Raw genomic sequence first — 19,412 nt, forward strand, 5'->3', positions numbered from 1 at the left:
AGTTTAAGTGACCTGCCCAGAACCACAAATAAGCCTAGATCCTTATGACAGGGTCATTGCAAGCCTTGGTCAGCACTCTAATTGCATAACCATTTTTTATTATCTTTTTGCTTGAGGTAAGCTAACAGGTATCTTGCACTAGAGTATGGGGGGGCTTGATTTCAGACCGATGGAAGCTGTATTTTTTAAAAAAAGAAAATGCTTGTCAGACTCCCATAATGTAAAAATGGCTAAGGTGATTTTCTCCAACTTCACTACATGAGTCACGCTTGGGTTGACACTAAACATCAGCTTAAAAGGAATTATTTTGAAAGTTATAATGGTGTTTCAAAATGAAATCCTCCTACAACTTTAACTAGAAAATCATGACTGATCTCTTTAGTACAATTAAATGAAGCGTTTCAGAAACTTTCATAGTATAAGTAAGTGATGAATGAAATGAAAAATCACAGCCCATTGAACTGACAATACCACTATATTAAACCAAAGTATCTTCAGGGAATAGCTTTATTTAAATGTGATGATATTTATGTCCTCTCTCTTCCTTCCTTGAATACAAACAATTTAAACATAATATCTCCAGACAAAGCACTTAAGGAACAACCCCTTCTTTCCTCCTCCCCCTTCTCTCTCTTCCTGTCTCAGTAGAGACAGGAAAAATTCTGGAGGGACATGGTCCAAATACTCCTCTTTCCTTCTCCATGACAGTGATTTTGCAACAGCCCTCCTGAACCGTGATATAGTCATTACGGGTGAATCGAAACACAGAATTGATCTACTTGGACATTTTTGGCTTTGGCCATTGTAGTATTTGCCTGAAGACAAGTTTGCCTGAAGACAGTGTGTCAAAAATTACAGCAAGATGTTGCTATATTCATTTGGGCCAGGTATTTAAAATTTGAAATGTTCACCTCAAGTTTAAATTTTTCCAAAACTCAGCAGGGAAGAAAAACACAGAATATCAATACACCATGTTACACAGGAAAATCTAAGTTGAAAGCACAAAGCATCTTGTATAGAGTCTGTATAGTGTATGGATGTAATATCAGCTGTGGAAATGTCAGCCAGAGGTACCTACTTTTCCTAGAAAGTGGGCACCAAGGGTTTTAATTTCAGCCCTTTCTTGAAAAATACTTTTAAAATATTGTTGTTACAGTTCAGTGTAAAACATACTCTTCATTAATGTAACCATCTCACAAAGGAACTCTCAAGGCACATAGGTCTGAAAGCAAGAAGAAAACCCTCCAAGAGAATAAAAGTAGGAAATGGCAGCTCTGGGATTCTGACTGAGGTACTAAAGCAGCAAAAGTTTCTAAATAATTGGGGTGGTTTTACCATGCTAGGCAGCTGAACACCACAACCGCTCTCTCACTCCCCCTCCTCAGATGAGGAGGGGAAGAAGTAAAGGAAAGAACAACTCACAGGTTGAGATAAGGATAATTTAATTAAAGAGAAAAAATATTATTAAGGAAATATTATTATTAATTAAACAATTCAACTAAAGGGAAAAAAGGGAAAGGGGAAGAGGGAGGGGGAAAGGGAATAACAAAACAAAACAAGTAAAGGCTATGTGGAAGTGCAGAGGAAAGAAATTACTCTCTACTTCCCACAAATGAGCGATGCTTGACCACGTCCTTGAAGCAGGGCCTCAATGCACATAGCACATTTGGGAGGAGGAGAGACGTTTTCGCAATGAGAGCCCACCCCTCCTCTCTTCTACCTTTTTCCACCTTTTATTGCTGAGTGTGACATCATATGGTATGGAATATCCCTTTGGTTGGGTTAGGTCAGCTGCCCTGGGGATGTTTCTTTCTCTTTTTTTTTTTGCCCACCCCCTAGGAGGCTTAGAGAAAGTCCTGATGCTGTGCCAGCACTTATCAGCAGCAGACACAACACCAGTGTGATACCACTGCTGTTCTAGCTACAAGTGCAGAGCGCAGCACCGTAGGGGCTGCTGCAGGGAAAGTTAACATCCCAGCCAGACCCAGTACAGTAATTCAGTTTAATGAAAAAAAAATCCAAGATCAAAAAGTCACTGTATCTCCTCAAACACAAGTATGTTCTGGCTAACTTGGATCAGTGATTCTCTACTTGTGAATAGCAGCAAGAAAAGCTTGCTTATAAGGCTCAGTTAATTAAAAGAAAGGAAGAAAAGAAAAAAAAAAAAAAAGGAAAAAGGAAAGAAAAGAAAGGAGGAAGAAAGAAAGACCAATGACCCAACCCCGCCCCCCCCCCCCAAAAAAAAAAAAAAAATGAGATAGGGTGTTTGTGATAAATTTCCAAATTCTTAGCAATTCAATCATCCCAGGTACCACTCTAATCAACACTAGAAAAATAAGCTACTTCTGCTCAAAGTCACATCCTTACACGCATCTAGCAGTGCTGTGTGAAGAATGAAAAGAGCCATACTGTGTTTTATGAAAGCTTTAAAATTAGCCTTCTTTCTGACTTTTATGAAGGATAATCCAAAGTTTATTTTTATTATTATTTGTTTGTTTTTAATCCTGAGTGCACTGGTTAGTTACACACTGGTGGCTGACTCTTGCTTTTCACATTCAAGCAAACGAACGGAACCAGTGTGTTCTGAAACATCAGAAGAAAACTTCAGAGACAATTCCACTTGGGTTAGTTTCAAATAAATAAATAAATGTAACAAAATCATCCCAACTGCATAAAATATTTTGATAATAGAATGTATTGTGTTTACATGGCACGATTTTGGTAGCAGGGGGCTGCAGGGGTGACTTCTGTGAACAGAGCCCAGCAGCTGTCCCATGTCAAATCAGAGCCAGCTCCAGCTTGCTCCAAAAGGGACCCATCGCTAGCCAGAGCTGAGCCACTGAGCAATGCTGGTTGGGCATCTGGGAGGGAAGACTGAAGAAAGGGAAAAACTGCTGTGCTACAACAGCTGGGAGAGAGGAGTGAGAAATGAGAGAGAACCAGCCCTGCAGCCCCCAGGGTCAGTGCAGCAGGAGGGCAGGAGGTGCTCCAGGCAGGCAGCAGCAGTTCCCCTGTGGCCTGTGGAGAGGCCCCTGGTGGGTCTCTCCACAGGGGGACAGCCCTGTTGGCTTTCCCCCTGCAGCCCATGGGTCCCACATGGAGCAGATCTCCACGCTGCAGCCCGTGGAGGAGCCCCCGGTGGAGCAGGTGGATGTGGCCTGGAGGAGGCTGCGGCCCATGGAGAGCCCCTGCAGGAGCAGGCCCCGGGCCGGAGCTGCAGCCCGTGGAGAGGAGCCCACGCAGGAGCAGGGGGCCTGGGGGGAGCTGCCGCCCATGGGGGACCTGTGCTGGAGCAGTTTGCTCCTGGGGGATGGACCCCATGGTACGGAGCCGTGTGGGAGCAGTTCTTGAAGAGCTGCAGCCTGCGGGCAGCCCCCGCAGGATCAGTTCAGGAAGGACGGCATCCCCTGGGAGGGACCCCACAGGGAGCAGGGACAGAGAGGGGCCGTGAAGGAGCAGCGGAGGCAAAGCGTTAGGGACTGACCACAGCCCCCATTCCTCATTCCCCTGTGCTGCTCGAACACAGGAGGTAGAAGATAGTTAATAGGGAAGCAGTGGGAAGAAGGTGTTTTTTTTTTTTAGTTTGCTTTTAGTTTCTCAGTGTTCTAGTCCACTAGTGATAGGTAATAAATTACATTTATCTCCCTATGCTGAGTCTGTTTTGCCCATGACAATAACTGGTGAGTGATCTCCCTGTCCCTAACTTGAGCCCTTCCCATTGTATTTTCTTCCTGTTCTTCTTTGAGGAGGAAGAGGGAGAGAGCCATTGTGAGCCCTTCCCATCGTATATTTGTCCCATTTTTCTTTGAGGAGGAGGAGATAGAAAGCCATTGTGGTGGAGCTCAGCTGCCCAGCAGGGTAAAAACACCACACAGAACAATCCATTCTGATATACTACAACTTAGTTTTGTTTTGTTTTGTTTTGTTTTTTAAGATGCAGACTCTGGAGTTACTTCTTTTCTACAGCAATAAAAATATGTCTCATTTCCTGATGTGAATAGGGTCCTATCATAAAAAGAAATCGTACATGGTTTTGTTAGGGGAAGCAGTGGGATGGAGAGAGCACAGCATGAGGGGAAGGTATTAAGGAAGGACAGTAAAAGGTTAGAGCAAGTTGTTTATCTGCAGCTTGAGAACCTTTTTGAAAACAGTCCTTTCCAACAGAAACTTGTGCAGTGGGGACTTATCGGAAGATTATAAGGTGATTCCTTCACTCTAAGTCAGTCAAACAGCTATTTGTTTGCCTTTTCTTGATATGTTAGCAGTATATTGCCTGCTAAGTTTGTGGTACAGAATGAGGTTATCATATCATCTTTCATGTCAGTGAGTGTGAGGTCTAGTGTATCTACCACATCTCCCAGTCATACCTATTCATTTCCTTAGCACTTGTTTAAACAAATTTATTTACAACATTATTATACACCAGATCCCAAGTTCTTCCTTCACTGCAACACTAAACACTCCTGCTTGTTGTCATTTCCTTTGAAAATACCTCATTCTATGATATTTTGGAACTTCATTCCAATAAATAAATCGATCAGATCAAGCTCTCCTTTATAAACTGGAAGAAGATTTTTGTAGGAATTTAACATAATCTTGTAAGCATTTATTCCTCTTACAATCACTGAGCATTCTCAAGTCTACACCCCCAGAAGCCATTCAATTGAAGGAAAAGGTTGAAGGGAAGAAACATCTAGTGATGAAAGCTAACTGCAGCAAGACCTGAACTGTAGTGGTAAAAGTGTATGTTTAGCCCTTCTCAGCCACAGAATTTAATAGTTTATTTCCTATAATATTTATTCATTTCCACCAACAGGTTTGAGAATGAAGGAAGTAGCTAACTTGTACTCCACTCCAACAAACTTTAAGCCTCCTGGGTCTTGCTCAGACCTGCCAGACTGCAGATTCATGTAGCCAGCATTTTCCAGCTTGCTGCTTCAGTAGAATTTCATCTAGATCCAGAAGTTTCTACTTCCCATTTCAGATATCACTAGTTCTACTTTTGTAAAGACAGTTCCAAACAGGCGTAGACTTCTCTAAGTAGGAAACCTAAGAAAAATTTAAGTCAGATTTAAGTGTCCTTTTTGTCTCATTGAATAAGGGTCTGCCTACAAGAGGCCTCCAGTACAGCATATCATTTTCCTTCAGCAACATCATTCAAATTTTTTCTCCTTTTTAATATCATGAAAAATCTGCAACACTAAATATTTTAATATATAGAACAAATTCTAACACAACAGGAACTGCTCCCACCAACTTCACAGGCATACATAGTACTTTCAATCTACAGAATAAATCTTTTGCTTTTCTCCTGTTTAGAAAGGGACTTCTGGCCCTCTTCTCTTGGGCCTTTTGTACAGAATGACAAAATTTGAGGCCAGATACAACTACTGGTTATTCACAAATAAACATTTATGCAGCTCAGGGTGTGTGTGGGGAGTCACAATTCTTTTAAAATGCCCTTTCATTTTCCCCAGAATTTAGAGCTATACCTTTATGCCAAAACACAAATAGGTACAGTTGATGATAGGCCACGTCCCCCTCCCAAGTCCTTAAAGCTAGTGAGATTTACAGATCATCAAGGAAACCATTCATTTTTACAGATGCTGCAACATACATGAAAACAGTGAAAGACGCAGAATCAGCAGAAGGAAGCCCTTCTTCTCCCTACTCAGTGAGTACATCTTACCTTTGCATTTCTCAGAAACAGGTTGGTAACCCTAAGTTTCTTCTGAGATGTGGTGGTATCAGCTGTGTGTAGATAAAGACTAAAATACCCAAGATTTATTGCTGTGCCTACAGTTTCCAGTAGTCTCAGTTCTCATTGCTAGACTAACATCTTCAAACGTGTCTTTGAATTTAGGAAATTAACTTTGTTATCAGTGTGGGATGGTTCACCACAGCTGAGCCTATGCATTTCTCAGGTAGCTCACCAAGAACTACAGGTTTTCCCTTCATTTCAGTACCTAGCCAGCAGTGCAGAGACCTAACATTAAGTAACAGGTTTTAGAAATGTTAAGCTTCCTTTTATTCCTTTTATGTTTAGTTCACAGACAAATGGTCCACCATGCCGTTTTAGTTTGGATTATTTTGGGGAAAAAAAAAAAAAAAAAGGAACTTGTGTTCTGCTAATGACCAAACTCGTGTAGCAAAAATAGCTTTTTAATATGGGACAATAGACTCTTGAGAGACTACAATTAGCATTGTTGATAAAACTGCTTGTGCTAAGAAGTGGGTCTCCAAATGCATATTCTTAAGGTAAAAGGGAAACTAAAGTACACAACAAGCAAAAATAAAGTCTTTAGAGCTGGAGCTCTATTATTTTTAGATCAAAACATCTTATTAGACTACTAAAGAAAAGCTTGCATCTTAGCAGCTGCTTTGGGCCACGTGTTGTTTCCAAGTAATTTGTGGCCAGACAACAGACACTGACTTTGTTCAGTGATTTAGTATTTCAAATATTTGTTAAATGTCTACTTCTACAGCAAATAAACAAAATTTAGCAACCCACATGAAGAACATGTTTACAGAAAGTTACTCTGGCAAATGGTCTGTGTATATGAAATATTTCATGACAATCACAACATGTTTTTATGGTTTGTATTCACAATGACAGTTATGTTGCAAATTGTACAATAAGTTTAGATAATAGCATGTACTTCTGCTAACTGTGCTCATTCCTTCCATTCCCACCTTCTAATTTTTATGTCTATCACCAATTTCTAAATACTGGTTACTGGAGTAAATCTCTTAGGCCAGTATTCTTTATTTTGATTCACGAATCCCTACATTTCCTAGTGAGCTCTACATTTCCTAGTCCTCTTAAGTAGGAAAAACACACTACAGACAGGCTTTTCTTTCTTTCTTTCTTTCTTTCTTTTTTTTTCTTTTCAGTCACGTTGTGTGTTGGTCTCCAGAGATCTGCAAACCATATGTTGAAATACATTGTCCCTAGTTTCTAATGCATCTCTAATGAAAAGCAATTAAATTTTAAATAAAGTACGTAAGAAAGCTCTGTATCTGGAGTTCAACTTCTCCTGCAGTGGCAAGAGGCCATATTTCTGACTGAAGGTACTTAAAACACAGCTCATGAGAAACGATGATTCTAAGCTAGCAAGGTTACTGATTGGTGTTCTTCTGTGGGAATAAAAGGAGCAGAACTGCATCTAAGGTTATTGGGTGGAGACCTCATGATGGCCTAATAATAATTTCTCCCCAAAAGACTGAAGAGTTTTCAACTCAAAAAGGTCAAAATTAATGTAAATTCAAACTAGCAATTTAATGTCTTTCAATACAGAAAACTCATCACACGGTGAGTTAGAAGTAAGAAAGTTTGTGCACAATTATCCCACAAGAACTGTCCCCTTGCAGGCAAGCCTTTGCTTCTAGTTCTGTTTTTACCCGTCAGTGAACTTTCCCTTTGGTCCCTGAGTGGTTTCCCACCACCTTTAAGACATGGCTAACTGCTGCTTGCTCCTTTCTTTAGACTCCCCAGCTTGCCACCTCCTGCTCTCAGTATGAGAAAAAGTGTTATCCTTCCACATGTCTCCACCTCCACTCCCCGTGGTCTCCTTACAGGAACATAAAAAAATGTAACAGAAATGGACAACTAACTTTCCTTGTGGTTATATTTTTAATCTACACTTCCACAAGCTACAAAACTTGATTTCAAGTTATTGACAGTACCTAAAAACACCCATTTCCTTGATATATCTCAGGAAAAAAAAATGTTGCCAGCTTTTTCATCAAGAAACAATGTACCTCTAAGAATAGATTTTGCCCTGGTTTCTCATTACTTTAAAAAAAAAAAAAAAAAAGTTATTTTTGTAATGTCCCTCCTTGCTTTTGTCTTCTATACAAATCATGACCATTTTGCTGTATATACAGGAAATAATTGTAAACAATACTACAATACTATTAACCCCCTCTGTGATCTCTTGTGCTAGCTCACAATTTGATAGCTTAGGCCAGCATAAGGACTGAGAGAACATCTGTAGAAGAACTCAGGTCTGTATGGATTTCCTTGCACATCTGTGTTTGGCATGATACTAGAACAGCTGGCACTAGTAGAATTTTCATTCTTGTCGCCATATTGCCCAAAAAAACTGCGTTTACTGTTAGATGTGAATCATTACCTGATTTGCATACATGCTAATACTTATGGAACCACCCTTATGTATCAGATAATCAAGATGTTCTACATAAAGCCTCCTGATTGAATGGCAAGGTAGAAAAGGAAAATCAAGGCTGCTGCATTCATTCTTTAAATTTGTTAAGTTACTTCAAACAAAATAAGAACAAGTTTCACTCAGATGCATATTCATCTTGTAGTGAAGTCAACAAAAGTGAACAGCATGTGAGCAGCGGCAAAGAGCTATGAAAGTACTTGTAGCTTTAGCTTTATAACTGAAAATTTTTACTCTTATCTTTGCAAAAGTTTCAGTTCTGTGCATCCACACTCAGTATTTGCAAATGATTTCAGTATCTCGCATCATTTTCATCTTCCATTGTTACTTATGACCAAGACAAGCAAATTTTGAATTTGGGATAACATATGGGATTACATATGGGATGCATTAATATTCTTAGGCTTATTTCATAGGAGTCTTTATGATCACAAGGACTGAAAGATAACTTCTACCTGTTTTTAGGTAATAAAGTTGTCAACTTTTTGCCAAGTCTAGCTTTTTATATATTTAGAAGAGCTGTAACAAGTGATACCTATTATGACAGCAAATATTTGCCGCAAGTTTGTGATCTAACTCTAATTTGAACTCAAGCTTCAAATTAAGCAGGCAGAACCAATGTGTGTTATTAGCATTTCTAGCTGACTTGATGCTCAGACTCATTTAGAAGCAGCTTGCTGACTCTCTTCTCTTCTCTGCACAATCTCTCCTCCTGTCTCCCTAGAAATACAGTTTAGATTTGCAGCATTCCCACTGCATTGTCAGCAGCAACCTCTTAATGAAATTCTGCAATGATACTATGAGGAGTCAAGCATCTCAGTGTGACTGAGTAGACCTGGAACAAGAGAACTTGCCAGCCTGTGTGTGTCAAGTTTGGCAAGAGTAGAACAATCATTTAGAAGCAGGTGGCTATCCAATGCGATGTGAAAAATTGACATTTGTGAGCTTTCCAGACATAAGCTACCTTCACCTAACTCTGGTGACCATTTGAAGAATTGCACTGAGCTTTGCTTTATGATGCTTGTACTTTGTAAAATCCGGTATCAGAATCGGTAATTTCACACCCCAATCATTATTGTATGACAACTGCATCTTGGCAGACTCAGCTATTTCTCCAGCTCTTTTATGTTCATACCAAAAACTGCAATGGGCACATCTTCCTTAAGATTTCCTATCCTACACAGAAAGGACCGGATCTTTATGTGAAATGCTGAGAGGAAAAAAAAAAAAAAAAGAAAAATAAAAGGGTTTAGTAGTGGAAAGACAGAGACATGTCATAGACATAAGTACAATACCAACTGCAGATTAAATGGGACGTTCTGATTCTGAAGTTACCACAATTTTTTTTGATAAAACATTTCAAAATAATAATAAAAGTATTAAAAATAATACTGGATCTCTTTTAAAGAAGTAAGATATTTCCTTTATGTAATTTATATGGCTTTTTATAAATAAAAATATTTTTTCAGAGAAAATTTTTCCAGAAAAAAATCAAAGAATACTCCTTGACTAATTTCTGCTCCTTTAGAAGGTTGTGAAAGCATGTTACCAGCAGTGCAGTAGTAGAATATCTTCAAACACAGTGCAATAACCACAAATGCCTGATTGTTTCATTCTATAGTATTTATTCAGTTTGAGGAAAAAACACTGTAGGCAAATATAGATTGATATCAGTGTACAGAGGTTTTACTTTGCTATAATGCCAGTCTGATATATATTTGTGTTTTTGTGATTTATATTTCTGAAAGCCCCCTTCAAAAACTGAAGGGAGTGCTTCTAGCATTTTATTATTCCTGTCAATCTTGAAGTGAATCTAATCTCACTCATGGAAACTCCTTTTGTGACCTTGACAGGAAAAATCTCTTTTCAAATGTCTCCCGAATGCCCTGCTTGGCAAAAATGTGAATTAATATTCCCTTACCTCGGACTATCAGGCTCCTATGAAATGTCTGGATGAAACCACAAGAATTAGAAACCCCCAAATCACTTCTGAAAACTCAGCCAGTGTTAAGCCCTGGTAGGAGCAAGCAGAAGATAGTTTCATATGTGGGGGTAGAACATTTTTTACTACCACTCGTTTTGGTAGTAAACAGACCTCCATTGTATTCCTGAGTTGTTAAGTCTTTACAAAATGGCCCATCTCTTTGTTAGAATGCCTTTTATTTGCTACCTCCTATTCTTACAGTGCATAACTAATCCAAGTTATGAAGCCTAATGTCTGTGCAAAGATGTAACAAAACAATTCCTATGGCCAAGAACAGATGACAGCGTAAGTAACTGCATCTCTTGCAGGCTGCCTGCACAACATGGGAAAAGGTACCTGAAGGTGCACAAAAAGGTACCTAAAGCAGTTTGATTATGTTAGCACAGCACAACATCACAGTTTTGTTTACTCTCTTGGAACTGGCTGTCAGTGAGAGGTGCACACTGTACTGCCTTAAATTTCTTAAAAACGCATTCAACTTCCAATTCTATTTCTTCATCTCAGGATTTGTGAGCAAGCATTAACGTTGTACCTCTTTTCACAGTAAATAATAAAACTGAGATTACAAAATTGTTTAGTAACAAATTCTCTGCAAAAAGGAACTAGAACAACTTGAGGAACATTCAGGCTGACTAAATTAGAAAAAGTACATGGAAAGGAATAAAAAAAACTGCCTTTTTTTCCCATGTTAGTGTATGGAAATACTGCCTGTATCTTTTGTGAGCTAGACAAGTTATTTACGGAATCAGAAAGAGTACAGTTGCTTACTGAGTTGAGCAATGGAAGGAATGGCTCTTGTGATGGTGATAGTATTTATGAATTCGCTGCCATATTTACTGATCCCAAAGGTTTATTCTGCAATATAGACCTCAATTGTACTAACTCTATCACATACTTTTCCTACAATTCCTTTTTTTTTTTTTCCTCAATCTCTCAGTTATTTATTTGTGAACAGAAGCTTTCTGCTTTTCTCAAGCTTTCAGTGACATCAGACCTCTACTGCTTGCAAGGTGTGAGGATCTAAACTTTGCAGAGATATAAAGGAACACACTTCACATTAAAGTTAGTGAAAGTTAGAAGATTCACTACCTACAGACTGTGTTTGAAGAAAAAACATCTCAGGATTTTTATATGCTATATACATCCCATACCAAGATTCCCTAAATGTAAAGTAGGGTGCCTCAGAATGGGAATCAACCAGAGCCAAACTGCAAGCAAGGAACACAGGCAGCCAGTGCTAGCCCGTAGGGTCTACCAGGACAGGCATCACCTACAGCAATGATAAAAGTTCTTAGGCTATACTTTGTTCAAGACTGTACACTGAACAAATTCTCTTGGACCTGAGGGCACTGCATGTGGGTGTTAATATCTATTTTAGATCCAAAATAAATTATGGATTGTTTGATATCTAGCTGTGCATACGTAGTCTACATATATTTTCTAAAGAAACCAAGCAGAGATAGCAGCACAGGCTGCAGCCTTTTCCACCCTTGGCCTTAGGGCAAAAGAGTTTCATTCTGAACAGGAAACCACACAGGGCTCTTAGGGGCCATTAGACTTAAGAAATTGCTGACAGGGTTTTCAGGTCACATTATCAGTTTTGGATGTGGTCAGTATGTAGACACCTGGATGCTATTTTAAGTGCTGAAGTCTGTATTTGAATTTAATCCCGAGTTCTTCCTCTGAGGCACTGGGCCTCTTCAGTTCCCAGGCATGCACTAAGGAACCGTGAAATGGGTGAGCATCCAGGGAGGGACATCTTCTAAGGTGAAGCATAAGTATTCATAACTATTTAGAGCATTGCGAAAGATATCACACAGGGAGGGGAGAGAGAACTGCTCCTTGTGTATAAAAACCTCAGGAACAATAAAAAGCCCCGCTATTGGGCCATTTGCATAAGAATTGAAAATCCTCATCAATTTAATGGAAGTCTGGAATAGTCATGAATTGCTGGCTGAGATGCAGACTGGAAAAGTTCCCCCAAAAGTGTTTCATTACTTATGTGGGTGTGGGGAAAGTGTTATAATTCTTCAGCTATAGTTGTGTTATTTTATTACTTTCTAAGCCAAAGAGTTATTTTTAAATTGAATTAAAAATTGCTACTTATGCAATTATTCAGTGGATACTCTCCAAAACAGGATTTCTGTAGCTATCTTGGGTCAGAAGAACGTGATGAATCAGCAGGCAAACAACACCAGTTTAAATTCAATTAATTCCCTTTCCATGTTCATTCATCCACTAAAATAGAGTTTGCACCTTTCCCTTGTAATTCACTTGCAATGTTCAGTCACTCTTAAATGTAAAGGAATCTAAATGTGGTATATTTTATTTATTTCAGAGCCAGAAAAGTGGAGCTTCAGGAGAAAAAAAAAATACTAATAAGAAATGTTTAAAGTAGGTTACTGAGGCACAATTCATTGAGGCACAATTATCTTACCTAAGTCTCTCAAACTGCTACCTTTCTCCAGAGCTACCTCTCATATCATGAATAGAGGATATAGTGAGGGTAATATTGATTATCCAGGTATCAAGCTGTCATGCCTGTTTAATCCTTATAAAATTTGGAAAGGTAGAAATATGCTGGTCTCCCTGTCATGTCTGTTTTTACTTCTGAGAGACCTGCCCACAAGCAGGTAACCTCCTCCCAAAGCGAGGGCTTAAATAAGGTAGTGATAACTCAAAAATAACATGTTCATCTCGGGTCATCCTAATAAAGAAGGTGTTTGTGTTGTGAAATAGAAGGAAAGATATGAACTGAAAAAAGCATAATGGTCCAAAATTTGTGTCGTTACGGACATTATCTCACGATGGTCACAAAACTTACTTCTTTGTAGATAACAAAAACAACTTGTTCAGACTAGCTTCTTCCATGCGCACGCTGTACAAAGCTACAGATCCGTGTATTAGCATACTAACATATACTTTACAGTCTTAATATTTGTATAACTTAGAGCAGAAGCAACTTGAAAAGTACAAGCAGTTCTATTCAGATCCTTAAAAAAGATAAATATATATATTTTTTTAATTTTTGAGTTTTTGTTTGAATCTCACATCCTTGTCCTCAAGAGCACTGTTCTTGAATTAAGCCAGCCCTTAGACATTCGGTGTTTATAAGCAAATTTCAAATGTCAATTCAAAAATGTAATATGTATGTATCCTATTTGGGAACCTGTGTTTAGACATAGAGTAGAGAGGATGAAAAACTTAATTTTGATGCCTATCCCTAGAGTCAGACATCTGATGTTTTGGGTCACTCTATTATTGCTTTCAAAGAACATGTCTCCCATTCACTGTCCTGGAGGCCAGGATCAGCCAACTGTCTATAAACCTGAGTGAAGCATTTTGCTGACACTTCTAGAGCCATGCTGCTTTCTCTAACTAATCTTATACATAGAAATAAATAAAGGGAAACAATAGGGAAAGGAAAAGAAAAAAAGCATAATTTGAGATATTTCTGGATTAATTCTGGCAGTAACACACTCCTTTGGAACAGACTACCCAGGATGTGTGTGGCCAGGAAAAATATGTGTTTTTTCCAACAGAATCAAACTAGTCCACTGGCAGACTCCAAGATAATCCACATCTCTAAGAGCTTTCCAACTGATAGAGAAATTCAGCTGAAAAATGCATCCACCATTGAGGGCTGTGTGGCAAAATTTCTCACACTCTGTGCAGTAGGCCTGCCAGCTGCTGGCATTCAGTGACATGAGCCAAATAGCATATATCTGTGCAAGGAAAACAAATCAAAAAGCCTCTTGAATTTACTCACTTCATCCTGTTTGGAAGGGCTTCAAGCTTTTTTTTTTTTTTTTTTAACAAGCTGTATTTGTTTGTCTTACAAACCACACTACCTCTCCCTAAAAACCTTGCCTAACAGTTTGCAGTGAGCCCCCCCACCCACTTTTTTTTTTTTTTAAAAAAAAAAAAAAAAAGATTAATTCAATAATAACATTCTTTCAGCTATTTACCTTGATTGAGGTATATCTGATATCCACTTCAGGAAGAACCTAGAGGTTTAACAATGACACTCTGAGAACATCTAACTTATCTGCTGTCTCTGCCTTGCCTGCAACAGCTTCAGCTTTCCCTTCAGGAGAGATTTTACTAGATGACAAAGGCTTCCTGAACTATCCTAAAGAGCCAGGTGGCAGTCCAGTTCATAATTATTCTCAAAAAATGTTCAGTTTTACCCTATCTTAATCATTCTCCCTAAGCAAACATGACAACAGGACCACTTAATTGTGCTACACAAAGTGTATCTGATGGCACCCAGGACAGTGGCCAAGTTGAAGGATGGTGATGTCATTCACTCCTGACCTGCTTCTGGATTTTCTGGTTCGTGTCATATTTGTATTCTTTGCACTGGAATTATAAGGGCTCTATCACCAGAGATCTTCTCCTCCTAGAAAATATAAAACATGCAGGTGTTTCCATCAAACCCATGGACAATGGTCCTTGTGAAAACAGTCCTTGTGAAAATGGCCTGAACATCTAATGCGCTATATACATGTATATATACAGGACATTTGCAAACTCCTGTACCACATACAATACGTTACCTAGAAGCACTCATTTTTTTCAGAGGTATGTTTCCATCACTGAATAATTAAAGCTTTCCTAACTACACAAATGTAAGAATGACTGCATGTAAGCTAGAACCATTAAACCAATCCTACAGTGGTGACATTTCATCGTTCACGTTTAATTTTAATCATCTCATTGGTCGGCACATTTTCAACATACTCACTATTCAAAGATTAGTTAACGTCTCAAGTTAATCGTTGGTCTGTCTGAGCAGTGTTACAACACTGTGAGATTATTTATTTTTAAATAGCACTGCAAATCATGGAGTTTTAAAATTCTTTCTTGTAGAGACATTTTGCTAATGAATTGCTAGCTTGCCTCCTCTTCTTTACAACATCACCTATCTTAACTACATAATGGATTTGGGTAACAGAGGTTAAAGCTTCATGATTGACAGAATTTTGACTTCAAATAGGGAGTTGATAACAGTATAATGAATTATGAAGAGACTGTGCTTAATAAACATTCAGTAACAGAAGCAGGAATATGCAAACACGAGAAGAGAATAATGCTGTTTTAAAACAGTACTTGTTAATGAAAAGCAGTACTACATAATGGGTTATATTCTGTTCTAAATATATAGCTCTATCTCTTGTAATCATTTGTTTGGGGGAAAGTGAGATACCTGATCATCACTGTGACCAGCCCAAGCTCAGCATACAGCAGTGGTCTCAGATATTAAGCTAGGCAATGAAAAAGCACAAAATGGAATTGTTCCAATGCTACTATAGCACACATCCTTAATTGGATAAGAAAGCTTAATTATGTTAACCCGTCTTAAAAAGGTTATAAGAAATAGAGATGGAGAGCTCAGACATGAATCTCAAGAATGATCAAAAAATGAAAATATTTTATGTTGAGAGTGTGGAAAAATGAAATGACCTATCTTAAAAGTTACTGGGATACAAAAACAATAATGTTGGGAAGGAAGATAAGCTTACTTGTATTTTCTTAGAATACTAGAATTAAGTTAAAAGATGTCAACAAAAGATTTCAAGGCAACAACAAAATCCTTTGATACTCAAAGTTAGTATGTAGATTTCATTGCTACAAGGTGCTTCACAGCATTTAGGTAACTGCTAGCCATTACAGAATTCACGAAACAGAGCATTCGGGGCAGGGAATGCTTATAAAGAAATGAAGTTTTGAAATGAATATAAACTGTGATGCTCCTTGGCAGGAAATGACCTCTGGTTATTGTGAGAAAGTCTTCTGAAAGACTGCTTCTTTACAGAAACCTAATGCAGAGTTCTATCCAAAAACTTTCTGCAGTTGTCAGCTGAGGCTGGATATTGGGCTCTGATAAACTCTTACAGCCTAGTCTGAAAGTTCTATTTCTGCTAGTTGTGTTGAGTTGTAAGGAAAACAGTTGCTCTCGAGATGCTAAAATGCCTATGATTTAGGCTGAGGAAAAGGAAAGTTACAGGCTGCATCTGATTTTAGAATGGGACCTGCATGGAATAAAGAAACCTGTTAGCCTTCCTCAGCAGAGGAGAGCAAAATGTGAGATTTGACGTATGGCTATCAGAAATGCTTAACTTCTTCCTGCAGTCTGTATACCCCTTCTTTTTGCTCCAGTGCCTGCCTGGAGCTGCTTTTGGAAGACGTGAAACATCAGTGAGGACAGCTTCATAGTGATGGCTTCCCCCCCACCCCCCCTTTTTTTTTCTTTTAAGGGGACTGAAGATACATACACAAAATTGCACATAGTTGAGAGCTATTTTTCCTTCAGCCATATGGTTATTTGCCCATAACAGTTCTATTAGTTGAAACTGACCTCTTCTCAGAGAGTACTAAAATAATGGTAAAAAGCTGATAAGCTGCAAGTTCTGAGCCTTCTCTGCTCTGGTGAAACTCCACTGATCTCAGGCTACTTACGCTGGCACTAGCTTCAGAAGCAGCCCAACCCCAGCCATGCCACGAAGCAGTTTAAGAGGTATGCTGCACATTTCCCAGCCTCTGCAAAGACCCACCAAGTTAGGCAGGGGGTACCGTGGCATGTGGGCTGCGCTGGCAGCAGGCAACACCTGCTGCTCAGGCAGAGCCCTGGGGTGCAGGGGACCCAAGGCTTGTGGCCTGCCCCTGGTGTGGCGGCAGGGCCACCGGTGTGGCAGGAGGGCCCCGCGGTGGTCCCGCACCTGCTCACCTGTCAATGCTGATCACGCAGAGGGTCATGATGGAGGCTGTGCAGCACATGACGTCCATGGCGATGAAGACGTTGCAGAAGAGGCGCCCGAAGATCCACTCGCCGCCGATGAGGTCGGTCACGCTGACAAAGGGCATGACGGCCAGGGCCACCGAGAGGTCGGCCAGGGCCAGCGAGACGATGAGATAGTTGGAGGGCTGCCGCAGCTTCTTCACGAAGCAGACGGAGATGACCACCAGGCAGTTGCCGGCGACGGTCAGCAGGGTGATGAGGGAGAGAACGGCCCCGATGACGACCTTCTCCACGTTGCCGTAGCTCAGGATCTGCTCCCCGCACTGCGAGTCGTTGGCGGCCGCGGGGCCGGTCGGGGGCAGCTCCGACGGGGCGCCCGCCGGGCCCAGCTTGGCCAGGCTGCGGGGCGGCCAGGAGCCGGCGATCATCCTACCGCCGCCCAGCGCCCGCGGCTCCTCGCCGCCCAGGGGCCGGAGCTCACCGGAGAGGCGGCCGCTGCCGAGGGCGATGACCATGGCGGCGGGAGCTGCCCATGGAGCCCCCCAGCCCACCCTACCCCACCTCTCCGCACCCCGCCTCGCCGGCTCTCCCCGCCGCCCGGCCGGCTCGGGCTCCTCCTCGGGCGCCGCCCGCTCCCTCGCCCCGGCGGGGCCCGGCCCTCAGCGCCCCCCGGAGCGGCCGCGCTCGCCCACGGCGCCCCCCGGGAGGACGGGCGGCGGGCACGGCTCCATCGCCCCCGGCCCGGGGAGGGGAAGGAGGGAAGCAGCGAGGGGGGCGGCCGCTGCCCGCTGCCTCTCGCGGCGTGCTCTGCTCCGACGGCGGATGGGAGCGGAGCCGGAGCCGCTCCGCCCTCCTCCGCTCCCTCCCCCGCCGCGGGACCCCGGCCCCGGGGGTGGGGAAGCGGCCGCCCCGAGACCGCTTCCACCTGCCGGCGGCGGGAGGGCAGCGGAGAGGCGGCTCCCGGCTCCCCGCAGCCCGGCCGGGGCGCTGAGGTGCCCGGGCGTCCCCCGCCGGCAGGCTTTAAGGGCAGGCTCCCGCGGGCGGCGCCGGCAGGACCCGGGCTGCTGCTCCGAGGGCGCTGCTGCGAGCCGCCCCGCGGCCACACGGGCAGCGCCGACGTGCCTCCGGGTGCCTGTCAGCCTGCGGATCGGCAGGGTTTAGAGCTCTTCCTTCTCACTGTACTACTGTCAGTTCCATTCCCCATGTCCCCCTTTTTATTGGTATTTACAATGCATTGTTTTCAACTGACTCACTGCCCCACGTGTAATCCTTTCTGCAAAGTTAAACAAACAAACACGAGCATTGCTTTGAAGTAGCTGGTTTTGCGGCAGGGGTTCCTGGAACTCACGCCCTGGCCCGCTTCTGGGACTCAGCAGCTTTCTCTGTTCCTTAGGTCACAGCCTTGCCTCCAGCGGAGGGAGGACCAACCGTCCGAAGTGCCAGCTACCCACGGGATGCCAACAGAAGGTTGCACTTCTTGGTAAGGTGACATGCTAGGCAGCAAGTTTTAAAAACAGGAAACATCTGCTCCTGAGTGCCCCCTTGTATTTCTAACGTGAACCAGATGAAATAGAGGAAATGAAAGTGGGAGTGTTGACCCCAGATGGATCAGTAACCACTGACCAATTTCAGTGATATCTAACGAGGGGAGGTCTTGCACCAGGCAGAGGGAAGAACTGTACGTGTAGCCCTGTGCTAAGAGGGACTGCAGTATGAGCTCACGTCATACAGCCATAAAAATCTGCTTTGAAGAAGGACCTAATAATTACTCAACTACATGAACAAAGCTCATTTTACACTCCTAGGCACTGCTGAAGCATAGATCCATGGCAAGTGAGGCCTCCATACTTGGCTCACAGAATGTCTTGTTTCTAATGAAATCTTCCCTTCTGTCAGCATCACTTGACTCCTGGAACCAGGCTCTGCATCATGCATGGCTGTGCATTGGCCCAGCTCCCCTGTGAGCAGAACTTTGGGGCTGGGGTCAGATGTGAGGAGCACAGGCGCGGCCTCCTGAGGCCAGCACATCCAACAGGCAGGGAGCAGCACTCCGGAGTGCAGTTGCTTGCTTTCCCTTCTGCCTCCACATCTTGATATGAGGACGATAATAAAATACGCAACTTTCACATTGCAAGTATGAGAGCTAGTTGGGCAGCTCTTTGACCATTATCAAGCTGAAAGTGTTTCCCTGTTCAGACATTTATTTTGATGCATTTTTGTTTTAGTTGCCTCACTGTGTCCACTCACAATAAAAGCCCTCCTTGTTTAACCACCCAGAAAGTATCGGTGAACTGTGAGCTGCAGATGATTTACCCTACCAGGGAGATAAATCAGTGCCTTTGTGCCTCCTCCCCAGCAAAGCAAATATTAAGAAGAAAAAGAATCTTTACAAATGGTAAGGGTACCTAAAAATAAGTTAAAGCATTGAGGCAAAATGTGGAGAAAGGGGAGTATTTCCTCATTGTGTGAATACATTTTTCTAAAATAGTGTCTGAAGTAC

General features: G+C 41.9%; 1 protein-coding gene across 1 annotated transcript in view; it reads right to left on the reverse strand.

The window, feature by feature from the left end:
- HTR7 (5-hydroxytryptamine receptor 7) overlaps window positions 1-17,903 on the reverse strand; it is a 39,023-nt gene extending 21,120 nt beyond the window's left edge. Inside the window, exon 1 of the mRNA XM_035329796.1 lies at window positions 16,901-17,903. Within this exon, the coding sequence (XP_035185687.1) occupies window positions 16,901-17,427 (527 nt within the window). The 5' untranslated portion in view covers window positions 17,428-17,903. The remainder of the gene's footprint in view (window positions 1-16,900) is intronic.
- Window positions 17,904-19,412: the final 1,509 nt, after the last annotated feature.

The sequence above is a fragment of the Oxyura jamaicensis genome, chromosome 6 (assembly GCF_011077185.1).
Source record: "Oxyura jamaicensis isolate SHBP4307 breed ruddy duck chromosome 6, BPBGC_Ojam_1.0, whole genome shotgun sequence".
Taxonomy (NCBI): domain Eukaryota; kingdom Metazoa; phylum Chordata; class Aves; order Anseriformes; family Anatidae; genus Oxyura; species Oxyura jamaicensis.